Source organism: Mastigoproctus giganteus, chromosome 5 (genome assembly GCF_048544385.1).
Source record: "Mastigoproctus giganteus isolate SK-2022 chromosome 5, ASM4854438v1, whole genome shotgun sequence".
Classification (NCBI taxonomy): Eukaryota; Metazoa; Arthropoda; class Arachnida; order Uropygi; family Thelyphonidae; genus Mastigoproctus; species Mastigoproctus giganteus.
In genome coordinates, this window is record NC_143579.1 from 602,332 (window position 1) to 628,814 (window position 26,483).

At 41.7% G+C, this 26,483-nt stretch overlaps 1 protein-coding gene across 1 annotated transcript in view; it reads left to right on the forward strand.

Annotated features, from left to right (window-relative positions):
* Positions 1 to 26,483, forward strand: part of LOC150085119 (uncharacterized) — a 199,244-nt gene that overhangs the window by 73,316 nt on the left and 99,445 nt on the right. Inside the window, exons 5-8 of the mRNA XM_090373880.1 lie at positions 1,902 to 2,007; positions 2,147 to 2,674; positions 5,794 to 5,991; positions 19,279 to 19,539. Of these exons, the coding sequence (XP_090230006.1) occupies positions 1,902 to 2,007; positions 2,147 to 2,674; positions 5,794 to 5,991; positions 19,279 to 19,539 (1,093 nt within the window). The remainder of the gene's footprint in view (positions 1 to 1,901; positions 2,008 to 2,146; positions 2,675 to 5,793; positions 5,992 to 19,278; positions 19,540 to 26,483) is intronic.

The following is a 26,483-nucleotide window of genomic DNA, read 5'->3' on the forward strand; positions in this document are numbered from 1 at the left end:
GAGAGTCGTAGAAGGGGCTTCGAGAGGGCAAACGTTCGAGGGGGATTCTACGGGTATTTTTATACTAACGTACGGTGTGTGGCTCTTTGACGTAGAAGAGGGGCAAACTCGGGTACTGGGAGATATCTCGCTGCCAGAAAGAGATCAGTTTCGTGCGGAACAATTTGTGGGTAATGTAATCCCGATAGTCCCCGCTGGATAGGGAACCGCGAGGAGGCGGCAGCGATGGTGACCCAGATGGAGGGACAACTACTCGAGTTGATGAACCGTTCATCTCCCTCTGACTGGACCTCGGAGACGATGGCACTTTTCAAGAAACAGAATTTTTCTGTTTAAACTTTAATGCGGTGAGAAGACGTCGTAAATTGAAAGGGGTGTGAGGGGTTTGCCCGGAGAACCCACAGCGAAGGACCGGACAAATGGTCTCAGATGTATGGTCCATTTCTGCCGCAAAGAGACTACTTAAAAAGGGAGTTTTATTTTTTAAGCTTTAGCTGCCGATGCCCTCCAACAACAACAACAACAACAACAACGTGCGATGCAAGCACGAAATACCCTCTGGATCGCCGAATCGCTCGACATAAACTGTACCGTGCAGCAGACAAATTCTCAATGTAACCTGCATAACGCAATACCAGGAAAGATCTGACACTGTGGCAAGCCCGGCGAACAACTCCTCAATCGCCTTTCCACGACTTCATAAGTTTCGGGTGTTCACCCGTACTGATAACCCCATGGTCCTGTGGACGACATCCGTCATTGGCAGTCTGCGCGTGTGGCACAGTGGTATCGTCACCGTCCTCCCCAGACCGGGTGGAAAAGGCTCGGGTTCGAATCCCGTCGATGACGCGAGGAACTTTAGTGGGCTTTTTTCACTCCGTGGCTGAGTTAGTCGGTCTCAGTCGTAGATAGCAAGGTTTTTCTCCTCAGTAACTGGGATTTTTTCGTCCAGCAAACAGACAAAGCGACCAGAAACACACGCAATTTACAGACCGACAATACGGGTTAATGTATTCGATTACGGACAACCCTAAAATAATAATTTCATTTTTTTGAATTCCTCATTGGGACTACTTGACCGTCAACGATGAAGTTACGCTTCGGTCTTTTCTCTCCTTTTCGGTCCCCCCCATAAAATGTTGGTTTTTTGTCGTCTGCATTCCAAACGTGTCTTGTGGGACGTTTGGAACAAGGCAGCCACAAGGCAGCTTTTCGTTTGCCACAAGGCAGCTGTTCTCTTTCGACTCCCAAATATTCACTGTTGCGTTTGTTCTTGTTGTTGGTTGGTTTTAGAAGTATCGGCAACCGAAGCTGTTTTGCTCCGTGTACGTTGCGTGTGGTCCACCTTCAGTTTCCTGGACGAAACACCAGCGTTTTCGGGAGGAAAAGCCACGCTACTCTCGCTTGAGACAGACTAACTCAGTCACTTGCGCAAAAAGGCCCATAAAACTTCTTTGCCGGGACTCGAACTGGAGTCTTTCCCACCCGGTGTGGGAAAAGGGCGATCCTATCAACCAATCAACTACTCACGAGGGGCGAATATTCGCACTGGGCGTTCCAACCTCGCGTGGAGCGACGGTTTTAGCGGCAATGAAGGGAACACGTTTCAGCGCCACCACCCGAATAGCGAACTGAAACGGAGGTGAACGAAAACGGGGTAGCGGCACGACATATCGAAAAGGATAAAAAAAGGGAGGGGGAGGAATTTGGTTGAAGATTTTCATCGCTTTTTAAAATGTTTTCCCCGGAAACACTCTTCTCGCACGAATATTGTGTTTGCACCACCAGTGGGTGGTGCTGAGTGCGGGGCACGTCGTTTAATTTTCCCTCCGCAATCACCAAATCGGGTCCCTAATCCGCTATTCGTCCCTGAAGCCTCTTTCTTTCTTTCTCTCTTGCAGGTGCTTTCGCCAGAAGGAGAAGTGGAGCCGCACACGAGTTCGACAACTTCTTCAACTTCTAGCGATGCGTTGACGCCCCCCAGCGATACAACGCGCGTGACGAGAGGTAAGTTATTCTCCTGACGGCGATTCGCGCTACTTTTTTCGAATGTTACGGAGGTCGCGGTTTTTTGTAACTCCGTTTTGTCTGCGCAAAAAGTCCGTTCAAAAACTGACGCCATTTTTGTTGTTGTTGTGTTTTTCAGACCAACAGGAAAATCTCGACGTCAAAATGGAAGCTTCGAGACATCCCCTCGCAAAGTGCAGCCGGGAGGACCCCGGCAGAAGTCGTTATATTCCCCCCGACCTCCCTTCGTGTCCCGACGAGGCTCTCCTGTGGAGGAACTACTGCGGGGATGCCTGCAAGGAGGGCGAAGACGTCCTCTTCAGAGTATCTGCGGTGAAAGGCAATCACTGGTTTGACACGGACTCGGCGTGCTTCCCAACGGGAGCCTGTCTCTGGAAGAAGGGCGTGGAAGGGAGGAAGAACGGGCTCCTCGGCTGCACCATCGAAGAGGAGGACGGGGCCAAGAAGAGCACCGAAAGGGTCCTCAGGAAAACCGTTCTGGCGGATCTGAAGGCGTTTGGGCAAGTGGACGGGAGAGTTGTTTCCGCTTCACTCGATTCCACGGAGAGTTTGAACCCCGCGGGGAGTGCACAGAACAGCGAGCAGTGCGTCGCTGGACCTCAGGTTCCGAAAGCCACCGGAAGCCACACCAGACTCGGACCCGCAAGTAAGTAATCCAGTGTCGAAGTTGTGTCCACGTTTTTTTGCCCTCCATGTCTGCCCAATGAAATCGCGAAAGGTATTGAAGTGGCGTTTGTGACGAAGCAGACTCGAATTCGTTTTAATCGCGTTCTCACCATCATCCGGGGGTCTGCGTGCGCCGTGGGTCAGAAGTTCGTCTATCAATTAATCGCAAAATCACGTGGCCAAGTCGCTCGCTAATCAACGCCATTGTCGGACCACAGTTTATTTTCGACCGCCTCGCGCCATTTCCCCTCGTACCCCCTTAAAAGAGAAAAGAGAAAAGAGAGCGTCTTTGAAGAAAGAAAGAATTTTTTGTCGTTTTGTTTCCGAATGGCCGACGTCGAAATAAAATAAAGCGGAAGTTGCCGCGTCTTCTGCGTTAAAAGTGGGTCCGAATCCCTTTTGACAAATCGACCAGAAACACACGCAATTTACAGACCGACAAGAAAGGTCGGCAGGAAATTTCGGCAGAACGGAAGACTCGAAGTTCGTTAAAACGCGATTCTTACCTGATATCCGAGCGAGAATTTATGCGAAGACGCTGCTGCCATCTGCTGACTAATTTTACAATTATATTTTTGTATAGTTTAAAAGTTAATCAACAGATGGCAGCGTGCGAACTACCGCGATTACTTCGCACTTTTGCCAACTTCCTTCTTTTCCTTTTTGTTCTTCCTCTCGGAACACGGAAGAAGGAAAGTTGCGCAAACTCAGACGAAACCAAATCCTCTTTGTCTCGTAAAATGTGTTAATTGGAGAACCTCCGTTCAGTGCACGCTGTCGTGGCCGAATGGCGATCACCCTCGCAGACCGACAGTGTTGCCCGACCTTGAACTTGCTCTCGGGGCGTCTACCTTTCATTAGCGTCTTAAACTGCGCAGAAACGCCGGCGAACCACATCTCCGATCACTCCTCCGTTGCCATGGCGCCCCCCCCCCCCCGATACCACAAACGATGCACCCGAACAAGGAAGTGAAAAACGTTCTTCGATTGCTCGCGTGTTTCGATGCTTTTCGAAAGCGAGCGGTTTCTCGAGGCTTACGTGGGACGCCGCGTTGTTATTGCAACGGCGTGACACGGATGCCCGATGCCATCCCCACAACAGCGACAACGCCGGGGTTAACCTAAAACGACCAAAAAGAGGGAAAAATTACAAAAACAAAATGGATAAACGAATAATTACGTACAAAAATTATATATTTCGACACCGGAAATAACTTTTTTCTTTTTTTCACGCTACACACAGCGCGAGAAAAAAACGATGGCAAAGCTGAAGACGAAAGCTGTTCTCCCTCTCATGGTGCGTCTTTTGTACGATTTGTCCTCAATGAATTCCTTGTAATCCACATCCATGGATTACAAAACTTGGCGCGTTGACTTCACCCGCTACCATTTAATGGTGGCGATCAAGCGGAGGGTGAAGATCCGTTCCGTGACTTTTCTGTGCTTTTGTAATATCCGAAGTAGGTGTGAGGGATGAAAATTTATGCTTGAAGAGGACCCACCGAAGAAGCCAGAGACAACGCCGAGATCACTGCGCTTGGTTACTGGGGTGATGGGGGTTCCGTAGATTTCCAGGTTTAGTTGCGTTGTGTTTGATTTCAGTGAAAACACCATTTGCGCCGATTTATTAGGATTTATCTCGAGCGAAAACTGAGCTAGGTAGGTAGTAAGACTTTTAAGGCTGTTAATTATGGTTCCGGAATCAGAATCAGGTCGGGTGGTCTCGTGGATCCGATAGAACAGCTTAAAATCGTCCGCATGACTGATAAATTCCGTTTTCTGGCACAGGAATGGGTGGATGACAGCCATAAAGAGGAGACCAGAAAGAACTCCGCCTCAAAGAACACCCATACAGACTTTCCTTGTGAATGATTTTTTATTCCCAGTCAGGCGAAGGACCCCGGTCTTTAGAAGCGACTTCAAGAATTCTAGTGTATTGCCCTTGATCTGGTATCCCTCCTCGCAAAATTGCAAGAGGGGCCGGACGTCTATGCTGTCGGATGGTGACTGGATATCAAAATAAACAATTGCTATCTCAGTCCTCTCTTGCAGAGCCCCCAAATAGTGTTGGTGGTTGCTAACAGGTTGGTAATGGTGGAAATGAAAAACTTTTTCACTTCCACCATTACCATTGACTAGATGGTAACTCACGTGGCACAACCTGATTAGTTAGGATGGGAACAAGGCACTTTACCATGACTTTGAGGAGACAGAAGGCTTTCATTACTTATCTGAATTGTGTAAAATAATAAGAGGGGTTTACCTCAATACTGTATAGTACGTAGAACGTTTCTATATGATACTCTCCAGAAATTAAAACGAAAAAATCGAAAACTTACATTAGAGTAAAAAATAAATAATTAAAAACCACTTTCGTTGTCAGCTTCAGGAAGGAAAATCGTTTCAAATATTTTTGTTAGATTCTTTTTAATTTTTAATTGCGTTAAATTGATTTTTAATTGTTTTAAATTGATTTGAATTGTGTTAAATTGGTTTTTAATTATTTATTTTTACTCAGGACCTACAAATTTCGTTTTAATTTCTAGAGAGCATCATACGGAAGTGTTCTACGTACTATATTGAGGTAAACTCCTCTTATTATTTTAAAAATATTAATATCGACGTAGAACGTATCGAGTATTACAGTTGTGATTCAGATTGCCTGAATTGTGAAATCTGAGGTCGCAACTTGGGTTTTGGGGATTGGTCCGACAATATATTGGTTCCAGACTAATGGGAAACTTTGAGCTGCGAGGATTCCATTAATGATTCCTAGGAGTGTGTCAATGATGAACACACTAACGCTCTAAACAATAAATTGTGGAACCCCATCATATCCAGTGCAAGAAATATCATTGATGGCATTTAAATGCGAGGGCATCTCGCTGATAACTGTTGTGAATACTCTTAAAGTCTGACGCTCATTTTGACTTGAATCTTGCGATGTAGTGTAGCCAATTGATCGGATTAAGTTGTCGAGGGAATTCATCGTGCTTTGTCTTAAACGGTGCTTTCCCAACCTTCATTATTTTATCGATGTAGGTTTTCATGGCTTTAGATCTACCGCGAAGTAACTTTATTTTTTTCCTTCTCTTTAAGCAGTCGGCAACAGCAAAGACGTTGGAGGAAAGATCGTCCAAAATGAAACTCACAGCCCCGCCGCCCCTGTGGAAACTGGAAGAGCCAAACTCATGGCCCAACAGCCAATTCAAGTGGTCCATACGGTGGAGAAAAGAAGGCCTGGGTCGGCAGAAAACCACGACGAAGAGGTCATGGCAATCCGGGAATCCCCCAAAGGTAAGCCCACTTATCGCAGTTACAAATTTAAAACCCGTGAAAGTATCATTCCGACTTCCCCTTTGCAGAGTTTCTATTGCGTCTCAAAACCTACAAAACTATACCCTCTCTGCCCACCTCAGCGGATTTGTACAAAACGTGGCACATCAGTTCATTAAAGTTCATTTACAGCTACCTTGGCTTCTCAATGTTCAAATAAATAAATAAATGTTCACTTTATACTCCGGGACAACCACACGGTCACAGGAGTTCACAAGAAAAAACAGCACCGTCTTTAGTCGTCACGGGATTGAACCCGGTCACTCAAGGCACGTGTACTTATGCCCCTGACCACTCGGCTAGGGCGGCCTCGTTTTTGTTACGTTTGTTCTATCAGTAGAAAGGGAGAGTAACCCAAAGCCTTTTTAGGGGTTGCCATTCCGTGACGGGTATTGCTACCAAGTTCACAGGGTGGTTGTTACTGTCGGACGAGGAAATCTCTGATTGTCCTACAGGTGTTCAGGATTGCGACTTTCTGGAGTTCCTTATTATTATTATTCTTCTTATTATTATTATAAAGAAGAGTTCTCTGTTCTCTTGGTGGATCTTATAGCACGGATGTTAGAGTCGGGAAGCTATCCTACAAATTTACTCTCATTTAAGGTAATTCCTACTTTCTTTTAAACTAATCCCTATATATAAAAAGGGACCACCTGATGACTTTTGCAATTACAGACCAATAACAATACAGTCAGTTATAAATAAGATAATAGAAAATTATGTATTTTCTCATATAAGTAAATATTGAAATCAATATGGACTGTTAAACAACTCTCTATTCTCATATCAGAAGGGCAAAGACGCATACAGACATTATTAAAGTTTAGTAGACACTTTTAACTTACATTTAAACAACAATAACTTCATAATGATCTTATTTATAGATTTGACCAAAGCATATAACTTCATTGATATCCCAATATTGCAACAGAAATTACTGAAATACGGTAATATAAGGGAAGAATCAATCAACTCTTAGCATCTCATTAAACCAAAAGAAAAATAACAGTTAAAGTAGAAAATACAAAGGGAAAATCATATAATGTAAAGAGGGGAGTACCTCAGGGTACACATGCAGGACCAATCATGTTCAACATCTTTGTAAATGAAATATTCGAAGTAATAAAGAACTCCTTCATAAAAATCTATGCGGATGATATAATCTTATATACAATTGGAAAGAACCTGACAAAAATGGCTAAAGATTTACAGCAGGATGTAATACATTTACAAAACTGATTGCATGAGTGCTAATAAATTAGCACTCAACTTTGAAAACACAAAATTCTTGGTAATTAGACCTCCTCATAAAACCGTGATGCATCCGACTATAAAATTACATAAACATGAATGCCTACAGGATCAGAATTTCCAGAATTGCAAACATCTAATTGTGGAAAAAGTTTCAAATCACTTTTACCTTGGATTATGGATTGACTACAGTCTAAGTTGGGCCATGCAAATTTGTAAAAGAAAATGAGATTTTATGTGTACATTTTTACTATATTAAGAATAAATTAAATCTAAGAACAAAAGTAACCTTATTTCATTTAGGGTACTAAATAGATAATTAGCACCCTAGGGTACTAAATAGATTTGGAGAACTTGTTGGCTAGTGTAGATTTTAGGCTCAGGAGAAGTTATTCCATCTCCAAATTAAAATTCTTAATAAGAAACTTTTTGATACTCAATGATACAGTAGATTAGAATTCTATCTTGTTTGGTGCGGAATGTACTATGTGTTGTGTTTCTGTTAGATAACAAATTGCTTGTTGTCAAGACATTTACTTTTCTTAACGAGTTCTCTTATTGTAAACAAATTCTCTAGATGGAAATAAATTGTTTTATATTGTATTTCTCCCTGATTGGGGATTCCACCTCGTGACGGTATTGCTACCAAGTACACAGGGTGGTTGTAATGTCTAGTGTCACTGTTGGTCGAGAAACCCTCTGACAATTCTACAGGTGTTCAGGATTGCGACTTTCTGGAGTTCCTTGTAGGTGTTCTCTGGGTGTCCTATTGCTGCTAGACCGCTATGTAGAGTATTTATACCTGTGGTTGAGAAGATTATTGGGATTGTTGATATTTCTTCCATATACCACATCTCCTTGACCTAATGTCTTCGGTTCGTGTACTTCCTAATTTTTTCTTCATGGGTTTTCTGGACATTGCTAGTGTTGGGCACCGCTATGTCAATCAGGTAGGTAGCCTTTTCCATCTTGTCCACAAGGGTTATGTCCAGTCTGTTGTGCGGTATGGTCTTATCCGTTATTATGACGCGGTTCCAGTATAGCTTTTGGGTTCGGGTCCCCAGTACTGCCTAGGGTCCGTACTTGTAGTATGGTACACTTTCTTCGGTCAACTGATATTTCCTCGCTAGCTTCTGATGCGTTATCCTGGGTACCTGGTCGTGTCTATGAATGTACTCAGTCTGCGTGATCACCTTGCCCCTCCGCGGTGATGTGTTGGATCGTTTCTGAGGCCAGGTGGCATCGTCCACACGTGTCATCTGATATTCCGGGCTCCCTTGCTATGTATTTTCTATAGTTACTGGTGTTGATTACCTGATCTTGGATGACCAGCATGAATCCTTCAGTCTCGGAGAAGAGTTCAGTGGGGTATACTACTTATCTATATTCCTTATGGCCTCATGGAGTGGTGCTGTATTATTATTATTATTATCATTATCAATTTATTTATCTGGTGAGGAGACACCCCTGGGACAGCCATTTGTTAGAAGGGTGAGAGTTACATTCTAAATGTGAAAACGGACCCCCATGAGCAAAAGGTTACAAAATCAGACACGTTTTGTATTCAACCTTTCTGGGACGTTCTCCCTGAAAGGTTCTCAAATAAATAAATATCTTTATTGCAATCAGCGAAAATAAGCAAATTTTTCCACGTATGCCTGATGCCCAAAACAGCAAAAATGCCGGGGGTTTAACAGAGAAACGAACTAAAACTCTAACAACAAAAAAAAATAAATTGTAAACACATGAAAACAGATTTTTTTTTTTTTTTTACAATATCAACTTGAATACAAAATCTTGAAATACACTGCAATTATGATTTTATTATCAAAATATTTCAGATTTTGACATCTGAGGTTGACATTTAGAATATTGAGAAGATACGGTTAAAAGAATCAAAATTAAATGCGTTTTTGAGCCGAGTGGTTGCGCACTACAGCTACTGGAGACGATAGGAGTCGGCAAAGACTTTCAATCTGTAGGCTTTTTCGTTACACAGCTTCTCCGGTTCAGTTCTTAGTTGATTGAAGAGTTCTGTTGCGTTTGCTGGAAAAAAGCGACTTAGGCTGTCCAGGTTTCTTAAGTTGCTTTGAAGAGGATGTCTGCTTTCAGCATTCTTTGTGGGCTCCTCGTTGAGTGTGAAATAAACCATCAATGCTGGGAGCGTCTAGTCTTTTTGTTAGCAGTTGGGCTAAATGTTTCTTGCGTTGATTGTCTGTTTCCAGGGAGGAATACTGAGATTGGAAAGTAGGATGGCTCTACAGATAGTAAATGGAGAATTCCAGCTCCTATTCAGCCGTCTCAAGAGTCAGTACCCAATACTGCGAAAAGCTTTCAGGTTGGTGACGCAAAGTAACAAATCTGTGAAGCATGCATTGGGATGGGAAGTATTCATTTCAAGATATACTTTTTAACGAGATCTGGGTTTCTAATGCCAATTAACTCCAGTTTGGCTGGAGTTAAACACAGCACTGCGTATGCTTTTGCTTCGGTGTAATCAAAGTGCTCGGAGAATGTTAGTCCCTCATCCCATTTTAGGCCAAGGTCTACGTGCGATTTAACCTTCGGAACTTCGCTTCCACTTACCAGCATACAGATATTTTTCCTGCTTTTTTTCTTTGTAATTATCATCTCGGAAGATTTTCTTGGGTTTAAACGTAGCCATACGCAGTCAAGGTTCACTCTAGTGCATTTATTGTTTTTAGCACGGTGATTTGTTTGCCTCACTAATTATTGATCTTTAGATCTGACAAAGAATTTCAGATCATCAAATTTGAAATTCTTTCATAATAAAATCGTCTTTATCAGATACAAAAACGGGCTCGAGAGCCCCAGCAAATCACATTTGAGGAGAGAACCCCTCCCTGTGGCACTCCTTGCGAAATGGTGTAATGAGCAATAGAATCATCACGAGAGATTATGAGGAGTATTTTCTTCAGAATGTTACATAAAATCTTTAGGAGATTGCCTTGTATTTTGAAGCAGTAAGATAGAATTTTTCCAGAGCCGTTATCGAGATATTGTCAAAAGCTGCGGATATGTGAAGGAAGATAATATCCAGTTGTTCGTTATTGTTGAGAGCTTTCTGCATCCGGAAAAGGGTCTCAAGGAGATTTGTGGCAGTTGATCTTCCAGATGAAACGGAGTGTAGGTGCAGAGGACGATGCCCGAAGCAGTTTTGGGTGAGGACTGATAGAAGGGTCTTCTCAAAAATTTCTTCTCAACCTATGGCTATGGGTCTGTAGTCTCGCGTTTTTTTTTTTTTTTTTTGGTTTCTTTATTTGGGGAATGAGCCTGACTTTGTAGCTGTTCCATATACAGGGGAGAGTACCTTTTTGAAAGATTTTATTGAAGGTGTGATGCAACACTTCAATAAAATAAGCGCTGCTGATTTTTTCCATGAAAAGAGGGAAGTTATCAGTTGCTTTATTAGGAAGTTCATTTATGGCTTTCATGAGGTTTTCATTGGTAATTATGATGATCGTTAGAGGTACCTTTCTGAGTAAGTTTGAGATGGATTCTTCTTTTCCTGCGATTCGGTGAAGGAGGTCAGTTATTCTCTTCCTGTTTTCTTCGGTTGCTAATTGGTTGGGTGAGGAACGTTGTCCAAATGTCTTCTTGGACCATTCATTAAAGATCTCAGCATTAAAGACCACTCATTAAAGACCTCAGCAGCCTGTTTTTTCTCTGATCACAAATGATCCTTTTTCCCTGTTTGAGCTTTGATAATACAATTGCGTAATGTGCTTGTCTTTTAAGCGTTATAAAGTGAGCATTCATATTTTTTAACAGAATGTAGTCATTAGGATGTCCTGTCTTCAGTCACTTCCTGTAAAGTCTTTGCTTTTTACGAAAGGCATATCTTATCTGTGGACTAAACCAGTTTTTGGATTTCCCAGTTATCCTTATGACCCTCGATGCTCCTTCATAGGCATTTTTTATGAGCTTTAGGGCCAGTAACTGGAGAGCTTCCTGTGTTGGCCTCTTGTTCAATTTTTACCAATTGTATTCTCGAAGTTCTTTGAGGATGATCTTTGGCTTGATATATTTTAAAGGAAATGTTGTTCTGTGCATGCAGTTAAAATTTCCACCTTCCCTCTGATTGGCTCCAGAACATTGACTGTGGTCTCTGCAGCAATGGGACTGTGGTCTAACTTAAAGCCAATAAAATTGTCTGCTAATCTAATCCTAAGTGTATTGTAATAGACAACATCCAACCGTCGATTCTCTCTAGTTGCTGGAGTAACCAGCTGTTTCAGATTGGTTGTGCAAGAATAGAGTCAAGATTTCTTTTTGAGTCGGTATGTTTGGGATTTGGCATGTTGAAGTCTCCTAACATGATCTTATCTACAGCTGGATTGAGATTAATGGTAAGCCATTCAAAGAGCTCATTTCTTGAATCCCTGGTGTGCTCAGGAGGCAGATATGTACGAGAGATTTGTAATTTTATTTTCCCATTGAAAAAGGGAGCACTGGTTGCTTCAAAATTATCTGATTTGGAGAGGTTCCTTTGTATTATCTGATTCCTTTGTAGACTGATATTCATCTTTATACAGGATCATGGTTCCTCGATCCCGTTTTTCAGTGCTTCCAGTGCCAAAACATTTATATCCAAACGGATTAGCGAGAATGTTTAGTTGTCTGTTATTGCGTAACCACGTTTCAACAAGGCGAATGTGGTCAAAGTCAGTCATCGTCATGCAGGTTTGTAGCGCGGGAAGCTTGTTGGAAATGCTTTAAAAGTTTTGGAAAAACACCGCACACTGCCAGTACTCTGTCTCCGAGAGGGGACATGATTTGGTTGCTACTGCGATGCTTCAGATGGAATATTTGATCTTGATTTTATCATCCATCTGTCCCTGTATGGTTTAACCAGCTACCCTGTCTGCTAGTCCTGAAAATTCAGTGGCAACCAGGACTGTCCCATTGGCAAGTGACAACAAATGAGGCGTAAGCGGAATGCCTCGTTTTTAATTGTTCATTACATGTCTTTGATCTTACTGGGCTGCGTTGTAGCGCTTAATCTGGAGATAAAGATCTTCTCTCTTGTAGTAACGGCTGCAATATTATGTTTGGCCAGCCTATTCAAATCTCGGTCGAGAGTGCTACGAACGTCAGTACCGGGACCGTTGCGATTAGAAAAGCAGGGTGCTGAACACTGCCAGACATCATTACTAGCAGTGTGGGTCCCATTCGAGGTGTTACAACTTGTTTTTGGCAAAGGTGAGTGCGAAATACTATTGGAAGTGGAGTCCCGTAGTTTGTGGGGTTCTTCCGCTGTCTTGTTTTTCTCTCTTAAGTTTTCGCTTGGGAGAGACTGAGAAAATCGCTGATTTGCTCAGCAGTGATTGAAATAAAAGCAGGATGAGGGAGATATGATAAAATATAGATATTAAGAATCTCCGGACATGAGAGGGATTTATTATTATTATTATTATTATTATTTTAGGGTTGCCCGTAATTAAATACATTAACCCGTATTTGTGTCTGTAAATTGCGTATGTTTTATGGTCGATTTGTCTGTTTTGCTGGACGAAAAAATCCCAGTTATTGGGGGAAAAAACCTTGCTATCTACGCCTCAGACCGACTAACTCAGCCACGGAGTGAAAAAAAAGCCCACTAAAGTTCCTCGCGTCATCGACGGAATTCGAACCCAGGCCTTTTCCACCCAGTGTGGGGAGGACGGTGACCATGCCAGACGACATGAGAGGGATGGAGCCTCAAAGGCAGCAGAGCTCTGACAGTTGTTCGCTGCACCTTCCCGCGTAATCAAAGAGGCACTTGCACTTGCCGAACCGCTGGACTGACAACTGGCTTTGTTATTATTGGTGGGAGCGTAATTGACACCTCACGATGCAGAGGGCAATCCACTGCTTTGCCAATCTCCACATCTGGTTGATCAGAGGATTACTGAAGGGAAGAAAGGGGTCTGTAGCCTTTATTCTTCTTGTGGGTGTGATTTTCCAGGCTATTCATCTTCTCCACCAGTCACTTTACACTGTGTAGGATTTTAAGGTTTTGCTCTTTAAGCAGGTTGTTTTCTTTTCGCGAGGCGAATATGAATTTATAGATGAGAAGTAGTTGGTCAAAGAAGTTTGCAGAGATCAGAAATAACCCGCTGTAAGGTAGGTTCCGTGGACTCACTCAGCGTCTTCGTTAGCTTATTTTTAGCAACGTAACCAGAGGTGATTTCAGTTTGCTGCCTTGTGGGAAACGTCAATATTCCATGCTCGCAATTTTCTAGGAAGGCATCGCAACTAAGAATGTCTTGAATTGAGTCTTGGAGAATGAAGGAGTTGTTTTGGTCCTCATCCTTGCGGAAAGAGAGGGGGAGGGGTCCCATTACTTCAGATATTTGCACTGTACCTGCGTTTACCAGAACAGTTGATTCTTTCGAGCTGTCTTTTGTTGTTTTACGCACGAAAGGCAAAAACAAAATTTTGTTTCTTTGCTCGTTAAGTTTTTGATATTCAGGGTGGCGCAGCAGCCTCCAAGAAACTGATTGCAGATAATACTTTTAATTATAAGAATATCCGTTCTTAGACAGACGCTACATATTTTTTCAACGGGCGCGCCGCTAGCTTCAGTCATTGACACTACGAGGGAGAAGCAAACGCAATGCTCACCCTCATCGGTAGCTGTGATGGAGGTGGGTTGCGAACATCAACAGATGCCGTTCACTGCTGTATTTACAGAGCTCTTTCTGTAGCCCTGGGCTACACGGTAGTAACATACAGAGTGGACATCCCATAGACGACGATGTCAATTCCGGTTACATGTTAAAACGCGTAGACAGTGGAGACCCCACTTTCGGGACCTAGAAACAGGCCGGAACATTCCGAAGAGATGCGCAATGTTCCCGGAGCATTTTCTAAAGTTTTGTGATTGCGTCGGACAAAATATCGATTGGCCGATTATTTATGAAATTTTCAAAATTAATACAAAAAGAAACGGCGGATGAATACCGAAACATAACAAAGCAAAGGTTTCGACAACTTTTTGATCAAAGGTTAGTAACGTTGACATTTGACGGGTTTTTTTTGTTTTTTTTTTCGGTTCGTATCTCCCGTTTTCACCCACTGGAAGTTGTTTCTTTTCCCCCCACTTATACTTTCGATTCATTTCTCCGATATAATATGGAAACTTACTTGTTTTCGCGTAAATAAAATTATTTAATAAATAATAAATTTAATTTTTTAAAGGTTTTTATAAGTAATAGCCAAACATCCTCTTAAAATGTAGCTTAGGAGGAGGTTAACCAGATGCCACTTGCAGTTAACATCAATAAATACAGATTTTTATATCCGCACTGCTGGGTTCAGGTGGTTATAGTTATAGCAGATTTCAGAACAAATTCTGTGAGTACATTGAGGCCAGTACACCCGTCCCTCTGTACCGAAACCTTTCATTATCACCCACCCGAACCCAGTAGTTTTTACATAAAATTCTGCATTTATTGCAAAGGGCACTCGTCACTGTCATCTTAATATCCTTCTACGCTGCATTTTAGGCAATGTCTGGCCATTATACTTTTAAATATTACTTTTTTGACCTTAACTCCATAAATCTGTCATTTCGACTGATCTCAACTGTTCTTTTTGGTTTCGACGTTTTTTTTTGGAGGGTTAGGTATTTTCTTTAACAAAAGGAATTTAGCGTTCTTTCATTTAGATCACTGTTTCAGTTAGCATTACAATAAAAAACAAACACGCTATATAATTGAAATTCTTTTTATTTATGAATTTTTTCACTTCATATTTGAATTAAGTGTAGTCCGATGCAAACTGAATTATTAACATCTTCACAAGAAATGTCCTGTAATACATATAAAAAGAGCGTGCTGATTTAATTCATAAAATTAAAAGCAAGACTAAAGACTTATAATATGCCCAGTACAAGAAACAAAAATAAATAAATTAATAATAAAAATAATAACGCCACAGAGACCCAACAGAATCCAAAACAGCCTATCAGTTGTATCCCAACGATATACAAGATTATGACCAGCTGCATAACCAAGAAGATATCACACCATTTGGAGAGCCACAACATAATAGCCGAACGTACTGTATAATGTTAATTGTAGGATGCCAAAGACCCTAGAGACTCTGGTATCCCAGAGAACATATAAAAGGAACTCCAGAAAGTTGCAATCCTCAATACCTGTACGGTAGTCAGAGGTCCTGGATCTACAGTAACAAGATACATAACAGCCACCCTGTGCACTTGGTAGTAATACCCGTGGGGTGAATCCACCCAATCAGTAACGTAAGAACAACAACAACAATAATAATAATAATAATAATAATAAAGCACTGTGTCCCAGTCCATAATCCAATCATTGATTTCATAATCTGTACAGATGACATCACATATTTGTGAAGTATTGCACTGAGTGCAATACTTCAAGTGCAATACTTCTAAAAGGTTTAAAAATCACTTAGTAGATGATGACACTGTGGAAACGTTGAATATAGCCTTAGCCTCAACAGCAATGTGCCATAACACCTAGCAGCAATAAGTACGCGGAGAACAGATACATACAAACACACTGAGTTAGATAAATAGTTGAGACTTCATTTGATCGATAATGACACTGTGGTAACGATGCATTATATGGCTCCTGAGCCACAACACCAATGTGAGCCTTCATGACAGCAATAGGACTCCCAGAAAACATACACACTGAGTTGAATAAAAGGTTCAGACTTCACTTGATTGACAATAACACTGCGGTAATGTTGCATTATATAGTTACTTAGCCACAAGAGCAATGTTACCCAACCTAACAGCGACAGGGCTCCTAGAGAACACAAACAAACAAACATATACACCGAGTTGGATAAAAAGTTCAGACTTCACTCAATTGTTAATTACACTGTGGGAACATTGCATTGTATAGCTTCTCAGACAGAACAGCAATGTGACCCTACACATGAGCCTAGCAGCAATATGTTCACAGAGAACACACGTACATATACACAGAGTTGGATAATCGGTTCAGGCTTCACTTGGTGGATGATGACACTGTTGGAACATTGTATTATACAGCTCCTTAGCCACAACAGCAATGTGACCCAACATGACAGCAATAGGGATTCCCAGCAAACACATGCACTGGTAGATGATGACATTGCGATAAAAGGTTCAGACTTCACTTGGTTGACGATGACACTGTGGGAATGTTGCATTGTATAGCTCCTTAGCCACAGGAGCAATGTCTCTCAGATACCAAACATGTTTAGTTTTTCGATAAGTTGTTCGTTAGGTACTTTACCAAATTGCTTAGTGATGTCAGCAGTGTCTAATTTAAGATAGCTCTAAAGATTTTTGGATGCACATTGCCAGAATGGTATCAAATTAGCGATTGCTGACTTTTCACGACCAAAGCCACGTTGATTTTGATGTAAGGCTCGAAAAAATTGAAGAGTTGGTTACGCATTACTGAGTCAAATAGTTTAGAAAGGCTTTTTGCGCTGGGGAGTGGTCGGAAATCTTATACAGACCACTTGTCACTTTTTTTGAATACCAAAAGTATGTTATTGTTATTATTAGCCATGTGGTGCGTGGAAGCCTGAGGCTTATGGTGCACCAGCCAAAAAAAAAAAAAAAAATTCTAAGTTACCCTGAGAGAAATTAACCGGATTGAAATGCTTTGGGTGAATGCCCAGTGTCAGAGATAAATATGAAGCGTGATAGGATGAGAGACTTTTTTTAAAATACGGTTGATGAGTCATCTGGGTCTTTTGTATTGTCATTTTTCATATTCTTCAATGCTGACCATCCTTATCGTGTCTCTGGCAAATCGATCAGAGAACACGTGCAATTTACAGACACAAAACACGCGGGTAGAAGTAATCAATACGGGTGACTCTAATAAATGTTTTTGTTTGTTTTGTTTGGCGATGTAAAATGCTGCGGGCACACCCATAACTCATTCCCACCGCATTTGCGATGCAATGAATTGTCCCACGTCTGTCACTCAGCACCAGCTGTTCAACCTTCGGAACCGTCTCACTGTCTGTGGATGTTGATGGCTTTTCTTCTCTTCGGGCGTCAAAGACACTTGTACCACCTCACTGCAATTGCCATTCCCACTTTTTTAGCGTGTCATAGGAGGGACAATTCTGTCCATACACAGCTTTCATTTCTTCGTCAATTCCTGAGCTTTCTTGCTCTGAAAATGCAGCAACTTGATCACTGCTCGATACTGCACTTTGTCAACCATAGCGTCCTTCCTCAGATTCCGGGCTCCACCTCTGGTGCACCTACGAGAATCACCTACGGGAATGAAATTTCGCGCGTTAGCTATTGAAATGTACACAACTTATATTAAAGCATCTTCTTACAGATGTTTTATCTGGGTCAGGGTACGAACTTTTTGATACCCCCTCGTAAGTGTTAATTACATTTCACGCAACCTCCTCGAGCCTCCAATTGATATTGTAGTCACAATGATACAAAGTTCGGAGAAAGTACCACAAATTCATTTGACCACCAAGGACAGGATATCTTCTTAGCTGGTTTATTTGCAGCTTTAATAATGGATTCCTGTACGGTACTAACTATAAAAATTGCGGATTCTTCCACCAACTGATGTTGCTTATCCGTAGCGAAATCGAAGTCGAAAAGCGAAGGGAATAGCGCAAGAACTTCAAAGTCATTAAAGTTGGAATCACCTCCGCATTGGACAGAGTACACAGGGAACAATAATTGGTTCTAGCAATTCTGGCCTACCTTCCCCCGCAGTAAAAAAAACTCACAGTTAAAAGAAGTGGATACAAATATTGCAAACTAAGGCGAAAGGTTTTTCAGATATACTAATCGTACTTTGAGATTTTAACCTTCCTTCGTAAGCTCCATTTCAGGATCTTCGCTCGATCCCATCTGGCAAGAATCCCGAAACGTCACCTTTGTAATAAGTTTTAGGAATGGGGTGAAAAGCGCTGCTCCGTTAATTATCTTCCGTCACTTACAGTCTCCCCCCCCCCCCCCGATCCGGATCCATTCGTAAAGTTCGGCGATTTAGAGCGGTGGATGAAGGGTGTTTCGGTGGACCCCGCCGAGAAAACACGCGGCAGTCGTGGCGAACTAATTCGTTGCTGCGCAACCAACGAAACGCGAAAGTGATCAGTCGGGAAGCATTCGTCGTTTTTACGAAAGGACAGCGAAATGATTTTATTTTAATTTCGATTCGTTTTAAAGAAGGAAACGTCGCAAATATTTGTTAATTTAATCGCGAAAATATCTCCGCCTTTTATATTTTGCTTTCTGCGTACACTCGAACAGTCCGTAACTCGCGCGACACTCCGCGAACTTGTAAAAATCCTAGTGTGGCGCTAGTACGGACTTCCCCAAGGACATCTGGATTCGGACCGACTTTTTTTTCTTTTTTTGTGACGATGAACTTGACAGGGTTCGAGCCACGCACTTCGAAGTGTTTGTATTACGGTCGGAGCCTGAGGGCCGACCTTTCCGTAATGATGGTCGAATAACTGCGGGATCGTTCTGCGTTCCCTCAGTGGCCGTTCCCTCACCCGAACCGCAGGAAGTGCACTTTGTTGCGGTGTGCGCTTGACGGTCTAACCAGGACCGCAATTTAATTAAAGTTTAATTAAAGGCCCCAATTTCTTCCTTCGTAACTTTCGTCCTCCCCCCCCCCTAGAAGCAGACAGACGATTGTTCTCTCACCTCCAAATAATGAGGGTGTTTAGGGGGAAAGGGGAGGGACGAAGGGAGCTTGCCACATTCTTCCATCCGTACGCGTCTGAAGAGCGTTAGGATGGTGTGGTGTGTGTGGGGGGGGGGCGTGAATCGTGCCGCGCATCGCAACTTGAACTCTCAAATGGGGCTGTTGGTGCGCGAGTACTCGGCTGTGACGTCGCTTTTGTGCGTAGCTTTGGTTCTCGTTGTCACGGATCAGTTGTCTTCGCCAATTTACTCGCACAGCCTTGCACGGGCCAGTAACTGACGTCTCGCTTTTTCCGTCCCCCTAGAATCACGTGATGAACCAACGGGGAAGGAAGACGGCGAGGGAAAGACGCACAGCAAGGTCCGCAGATCGGCGAGTGTCAAAGACCAGGTTCAGATTCAGTCCTGGGATCGACGTCATTGTGTGGCCCGTTCGTCTGGGAAGACCCCCGGTCGGCCATCTGTCGGTCCACGTGGTGACGCAGCGTCGGAACAAAGCGGCTCGAGCAGACGACAGACACCCCCTCGGAGCAAAGAAGGGACTCACGAAAGATGGCACGAGACAGGTAAGACCCTCCTCCGTTCTTAGCGATCCGAATATCCTTCATTCCCGCCGGTAAAACCGCAGATGCCCCGGAAGATCCCCCAAATTCAGTGCAGCGTTCAAAACCGGAATCTTAACTACACCCTCCCCTCCCCTTCAGTGAAAAATCCTTACCCCAGTACTGCTCTTACTCCAAAAGGTTTTTGCGTCCCACCTTGTGAATGTTTTCGCAACAAGTTGCCACGGTATTGCACTCCCAAATAAGCACTGTGTGGGGGGTGAAATAAAAAGATGATGGTATTTATTTATTTAATTATTGTTTTATTGTTCTTATTTCGTTTCATTTTGTTCTCTTTTATGTGTTTGTCCACTTTATTCTTATTTCCCCCACTTACGCATCTGACTTTACTTCCTACGAGAATTCCACATTCGTGGGAACTTTGTTATTATTATTATTATTATTATTATCTGTTTATTTCTCTTACGAGACACCCATGGACAGCACGTGGCTAGAGGGTGTGGTTACATTATATCAGTATTTACAAGCATATTTACACGAACTTATTTACAAAATTTGAAGATGAAAAAACACAGAATATGTGTTAAGGATTAATTGCGAATAGTTGTTAAATGCTAAATATTATTACATAAATTAGTCTTCTTATTATATTTGTACCTGCCGGTACACATTAACAAAGATTTCTGTCCTATACATTTTCTCTGTACATAGCTTCTCTCGATCTATATTTAAATTATTAAAATAACTAGATCGTATGTATAGCTTAGCTCAATTTTCAGCACTCACCTCATAGTAATCCGCTTAGCTGGTTTTACCACATACATAGTGGTTATAGGATTCTAATACTTTACAGGGATTATGGGTTGAAAATTAAGTTATGGGCTGTAGAAAAATTTTAAGAAAGGAAAGTGCACCTTCCATGGTTGCCTAATTAAATTAAATTAAATGAAGAGAAAAAAGAAAGGAAAATGGAAGCTAATAATCGCGCACGAGCGACTTTCGAGTTTCCTCGTCTTCAGTTAGCTATAGTGGAGGGGGGGGGGAAGAGAACGCGCTTGCGTTATATACGGGTTGGGTTCCCGAAATGCATTTCAGTGCACGTGGAAACTTGATACGTGCTAAATTCCAAATGGGGGAGAAATTGGCGGGAATCTTTTTGTTTAACGCGTTGAGTGATGTATGGCGCTTAAACCATTCAATAACGAGGGCTTCGTTTTCAAGGATTTTGTAGCTAGAATTTAATTTAATTACTGTGATGGCTGAATCGATGAGTGGGTTGTGATTTTGAGATTGGACTTGTTGTGTTAGTTCTGTACTTGCTCAGTTAGTTTTGAAGCTATTAAAGTGGTAGTATGCACGCGTGTTCGCGATTTTTGATGTCCCGAATTTTGCTGTTGTACTACCTATGCAACATGCTTGGCAATCTGATTGGCATCTGATCAAATATATAATGTTGTTGTAATCTTGTGTCTCGTACTCGTGTGTTGTCTTGTATGAATTGAATTTGGAACTTAATTTGTTATACGATGTGAATATTAATTTTATATCTGTATTTTTAAAAATCTGTTGAAGTCTTCTAGCGTATTGTTGATGATATGGGAGCGCGATAAGGGGTTTTTGTGTCTTATTCTTGTTCACGTGGTTAATAATTTTGTTTGGGTTATTAGTGTTATTATGAACTTTGGTGATGGTTTCTTTTATTAGTTGTGGTGGGTATTTTCTGTCGATGAATTTTTTGGTGAGGTATTGTAATTCTATAGATAGGTCTGTTTGTGTGTGGCTATATTTTACAGCGTTGTATATCTGGTTGTATATAACTGCTTTTTTGATGTATAGAGGGTGGTGTGAGTGGTAAAGTAAGAATTTACCTGTATGTGTGTTCAAACCATTCAATAACCTCGTTATTGAATGGTTTAAGCGCCATACATCACTCAACGTGTTAAACAAAAAAGATTCCCGCCAATTTCTCCCCCATTTGGAATTTAGCACGTATCAAGTTTCCACGTGCACTGAAATGCATTTCGGGAACCCAACCCGTATATAACACAAGCGCGCTCTCTTCTCCCCCCCCCTTCCACTATAGCTAACTGAAGACGAGGAAACTCGAAAGTCGCTCGTCCGCGATTAATAGCTTATATTTTCTTTTTTTTCTCTTAATTTAATTTAATTTAATTAGGCAACCATAGAATAGAAGGTGGACTTTCATTTCTTAAATTTTTTTTATAGCCCATAACTTAATTTTAAACCCATAATCCCTGTAAAGTATTAGAATCCTATAACCACTATGTATGTGGTAAAACCAGCTAAGCGGATTACTATGAGGTGAGTGCTGAAAATTAAGCTAAGCTAAATATACGATCTAGTTATTACATTACAGCACATAAGGACTCCTTAAAAAATCAAGAGTCAATTATTAAAATAATTCACAGTATTTGCTGGGAAAAATCTCCAAAGAGAGTCCAATTGAGTCAGTTGGCACTTAAGACTTAGTTCTTCTCTCTTTATTGTCGGTCGTGTCATCCGAGGGCGAGTGATCACGTTTTCCACTTTCCGGCGCATCTTTTCTCTCTCTCTCTCTCTCTCTCTCTCTCTCTCTGTCTCTCTCTCTCTCTCTCTCTCTCTCTCCGTTAGTAGCTTTGCCAGAGTTAAGATGTTTCTGGTTGTGATGATATACTTCCAGGGTGTGATGTCCACATTGGCAAACAAGACCGCTCTTGAAATGGTAAACGGTTTCCCGGCAATCTTGTTTAGCCATCTCAGGAGCCAGTATTCTACTCCTAAGAAGGCCTTGATGTTGCTCTCAGGGGCTGATGACCAGATAGTCGATGCGTACAACGGAATCGGTGTAACGCATTTAAGGATGTATTGAATTACGAGATGAGGGCTTCGGAGACCGGTGAGTTCTTGTCTAGTGCTCCACAGTGCTGCGTATGTCTTTTTCCTAATGTGTTCGAAGTGAGGTATGAAGTTTAATCCTTCATCCCACTTAAGGCCAAGGTCAACATGTGCGGGGGATTTTTGGACTCTGGTATTGTTCACAAAAATCGTAATTTCATTTTTCTTCTTTTTGTTGGTGAAGGTCATTTGGGCAGTTTTCTTTTCATTAAGTTTCAGGCCAATGTAGTGCAGATATTCTTCTAGCTTCTTGATTGCCTTGTTTGCTTCCTCTGATAGATGGGGTGCAGTTTCTTGTTCTTTAGAGATTACAAAAAATTTCAAATCGTCAGCATATGTAATAAATTGTTCACAGTTTTGAGCTAAAAATGGGGCTAGTGCTATTGCAAAGAAGGTGGCGGACAATACGCCCCCTTGAGGTACTCCTCTGGAGATACAATAAGTTGCTGTTTGTTTCTCGTTTATTGCGATAGTTTGTCTTTCCTGAAGGGTGTTAGTGAGAATGCTTAAAGTGCTTCCTGAAATGAGGAAATACTCCTCGAGGATTAATGTTATAGCTGGGATTGAGACGTTGTCGAAGGCTGCTGCAACATCCAGGAAAACGATGTCCAACTGTTGTTTATTGTTCAAAGCTAGCTGTATTCGGAGTAGAGTCTCCATTAAATTAGTAATAGTCGACCTTCGAGGAAGCACAGAATGTAAGTATTCTGGCCTGTCCCCAAAGCAGTGCTGATTGACGGTGTTGAGGATTGCTTTCTCAAAAACTTTTTGCAGAATTTTGCATCCGATTGCGATGGGCCCGAAATCTTTACTGGTTTTAGGATTGTTTATTTTTGGAACTGGTTTTACGTAATATCTCTTCCATGTTTTCGGGATAACCCCCTCACTTAGTATTAAAGGGTTATGGAAAAGGTGGTGGACCGGGTCAACAACTTCTCAATTGTGTATAATTCCCTTCGGAAAGGCTGAGTGTTCAGGAATAACAACTCACAAATTAATAAACAACAAAGTTTATTTATACTTATATATACAACAAAATATACAATTGAATAAAAAACACGTAATATGTATGCAAGGTTAAGTCAAGGATACTTTGCAAATGTTATTCTTATATTACCAATCGATATGCTATTTTCATCATTACAATCTGTGTTTCATCATTATAATCTGTGTTCTCGCCATTCTGTTCCAGTACACTGAAGACCAATCATAACTTTCCTAGAGTCTCTATTTGTTATTAGTCTTTCAGATGAACCAACAATTCTTCATCAATACAAACACTATATTCTATTATCTATCCTTAGAACATTCCAAGATTCTCACTATATTCAATTATCTATCCTTAGTCAAAACTTCTCATAGGATTCAATTATTTTAAGCATTTTAAAAAGAGTGCACTCCACGTAGTGGTGGGTGAGTTGTTGAGCATCACTTTCCTGTCCAGGGACCGGACTAATAAAAAAGCTTTCCAAACTTCTTCCGCCAGGTGTCAGCACAAAACGCTGACGTGGTCTCTGAACCTGTTTGAGAACAGCGCGAGCCTCTTTCGGCGGAAGTTTTTAGAGAGAGGGTTCGGGAGGAGAAATCTTAACGGGGCCAGCCGTTTAAAAAGTGTACTCAGATTGCGGATATCCTTCACCCACGTGCGCAGCGGTATACCCCTCCCCTTAAACGTCGCCGTCTTGACCAAGCCCAAAAAGGGACACCGCAGTTGGTGAGCAACATTCGTCGGGGTCAATTTTCGGCGCATTTCGGTGCGAAGTCGAAGTTTCGTAGCCAAAAAGGGGTGTGCGACAGTTTCGATGTATTTGCCGAGCGAGGATTTATTTCCTGTTTTGGGGATCCCAAAGGGCTCCGCTGCGCTCTACTCGAGATTGTCTTTGGGATTAGAAATAGGATTAGGATTTTTATTAAAATTGCGGCAACGTCTTCGAATAAAGTCCGAGTGAATCCGACTAACATCGCTTTTTATTGATTTATTACAGATACATAATAAATTTTGGGTTTTATTTATTTGTTATAGTCTTTGGCCCTAGACATTTGTCCGAATAAATTGTTATATAAAAAGAAAAAAAAATTGTTTTAGGTTTGTGTGGATACCCAGCCACAAGGGAGCTGTCATCACCTACGATAACTGCTACTCGATGCCCGTCCCTACGAACGGAGAGCTGGACCCGGGTCTACAATTACCGTCTGCGCTGACCGCACAAAATTCCCGCACCCTCTGGTAGAAGTGCTAGACCAGAGGGTGGCAGCAATCGTGACCCCAAGTGGCACAGGCCTGGGAGCCAACGTAAAAAATAACGAGTAAAATAAATAATAAGAATTAATAAAAAAAACAAAATATATATTAATAATAAAATAAAATAAAATATTTAAGGGCAAAGCCCTCGTGCTACGAAGTAAAACGACTTTGTCCTTAAATATTTTATAGTCGCTGCACACCATCAGCCATCTCTCATATTGTGAAGTTATACTTCATAACTGGGTAAGGAGCAATATGTCCTAACTAGCCCTTGCACCAAAAAACAACAACAACAACATAACTGAGTTGTCACTATTGCAACACCCACCGACCGAAGAGAAGTCAACAAGCTTTGAAACGGTGCCGTCTGGGTGGTGATGCCCGCTGAGAATAAATAACAGTACTCCTCTCCACTGGTGAAGCGATATTTATTCGAGGTAGTGCAATACCTTGGCAACTCATCGTGAAGGCATTCACAGTATGAGATATAACCAAAACGATGCCAATTTAATTAATTAATTTAACTACTTTGGTAGTTGGCTACGTTAAAATGATGCGTCCTACCCTTCCTACTCCTTCCTACTCAGAGGGAAAAAATGAAATAAAATAAAAAAAAGGCGAGAAAAAAGAGAAAATAAAAAACAGACACCATCCTGGTCCACAATCCCGCACCCACTTACTTTCATAGTACCAGTGAACACGACAAAAAACATATAATAACAATAACGGCCTCACGTTGGTCAGGAGCGAGAGTGCATGGTACGCGTTCCTTGAGTGGACTGGGGTTGAAGCCCGTGAACACTAAATACGATAAATATTTGTATCGACGATTTATTGTGAACTCTACTGACTTGGTTGTCGTACCGGAGTATAAACAGAAAATTTATTTATTTTTTTAAAGAAATAAAAAAAAAAAATGAAGACCAGCGCGGTGAGGAAAAAAAAGAAATAAACCCCTCACTCCTCCGTACCCAAATCTGACCCTGCCAATTCATCCCACACTACGTTAACTTCCGCAGTGCCCGCAAACAAAAGAAAAAAAAACAAAAGGGACAAAACGTCGCTGCTGTAAGTACCCGTGAAATGAAGGTGACGCCCAAGTGATAGAAAGTACGAGAACGTTCCAAGCACGAATCGGAATCGAAATACTGCGCCATTGAAGGGATTGCGATAAAAGAGGACGTTTAACTGGAGGTCATTCTTATTTGCGGCATTTATTCGAAAAGAGGCAATCACGCGCACAATTGCGTCATCTCTCTCCCTCTCTCTCTCTCTCTGCCGTAATAGTTTTACTTTTGGGCGGTGCTTCATTTCAGCCGTTTAAAAAAGGTTCAGGCGACCGTCGGGGTTTCTTTCACGTATTCTTTCGCACAAGGACAGAAAGCGTCCTTGTGCATAATCCGACAATTTCCTCATTTTCCTCGCTTTTTAACTAAAATAGTTATTACTTTAAACAGATAACCAGTTTAACTAATGCGGTTAGCTATTTCGACAGGGTCACTCAACAGCTGGACTTAGGCTCTTGAGTAACCCTGGACTGGGAACCAACATAAAAAACGTAAATAAATAATAAATATATAAATATATATATATTTCAACGTTGTTTATTTGAATTTCAGCAAAGCTTTTGACTCAGTCCCACATTAGCGGTTACTTTATAAAGTGGAACAGGTTGAAATCACGGGAAAATTTATCACAACCCTCTGCCTCCTGCCCTGAACCCATCCAGCTATCCATCTAAGGATTTTCCTTAGATGGATAGCAGGATGGCTTCAGGACAGGAAGCAGAGGGTTGTGATAATTGGCT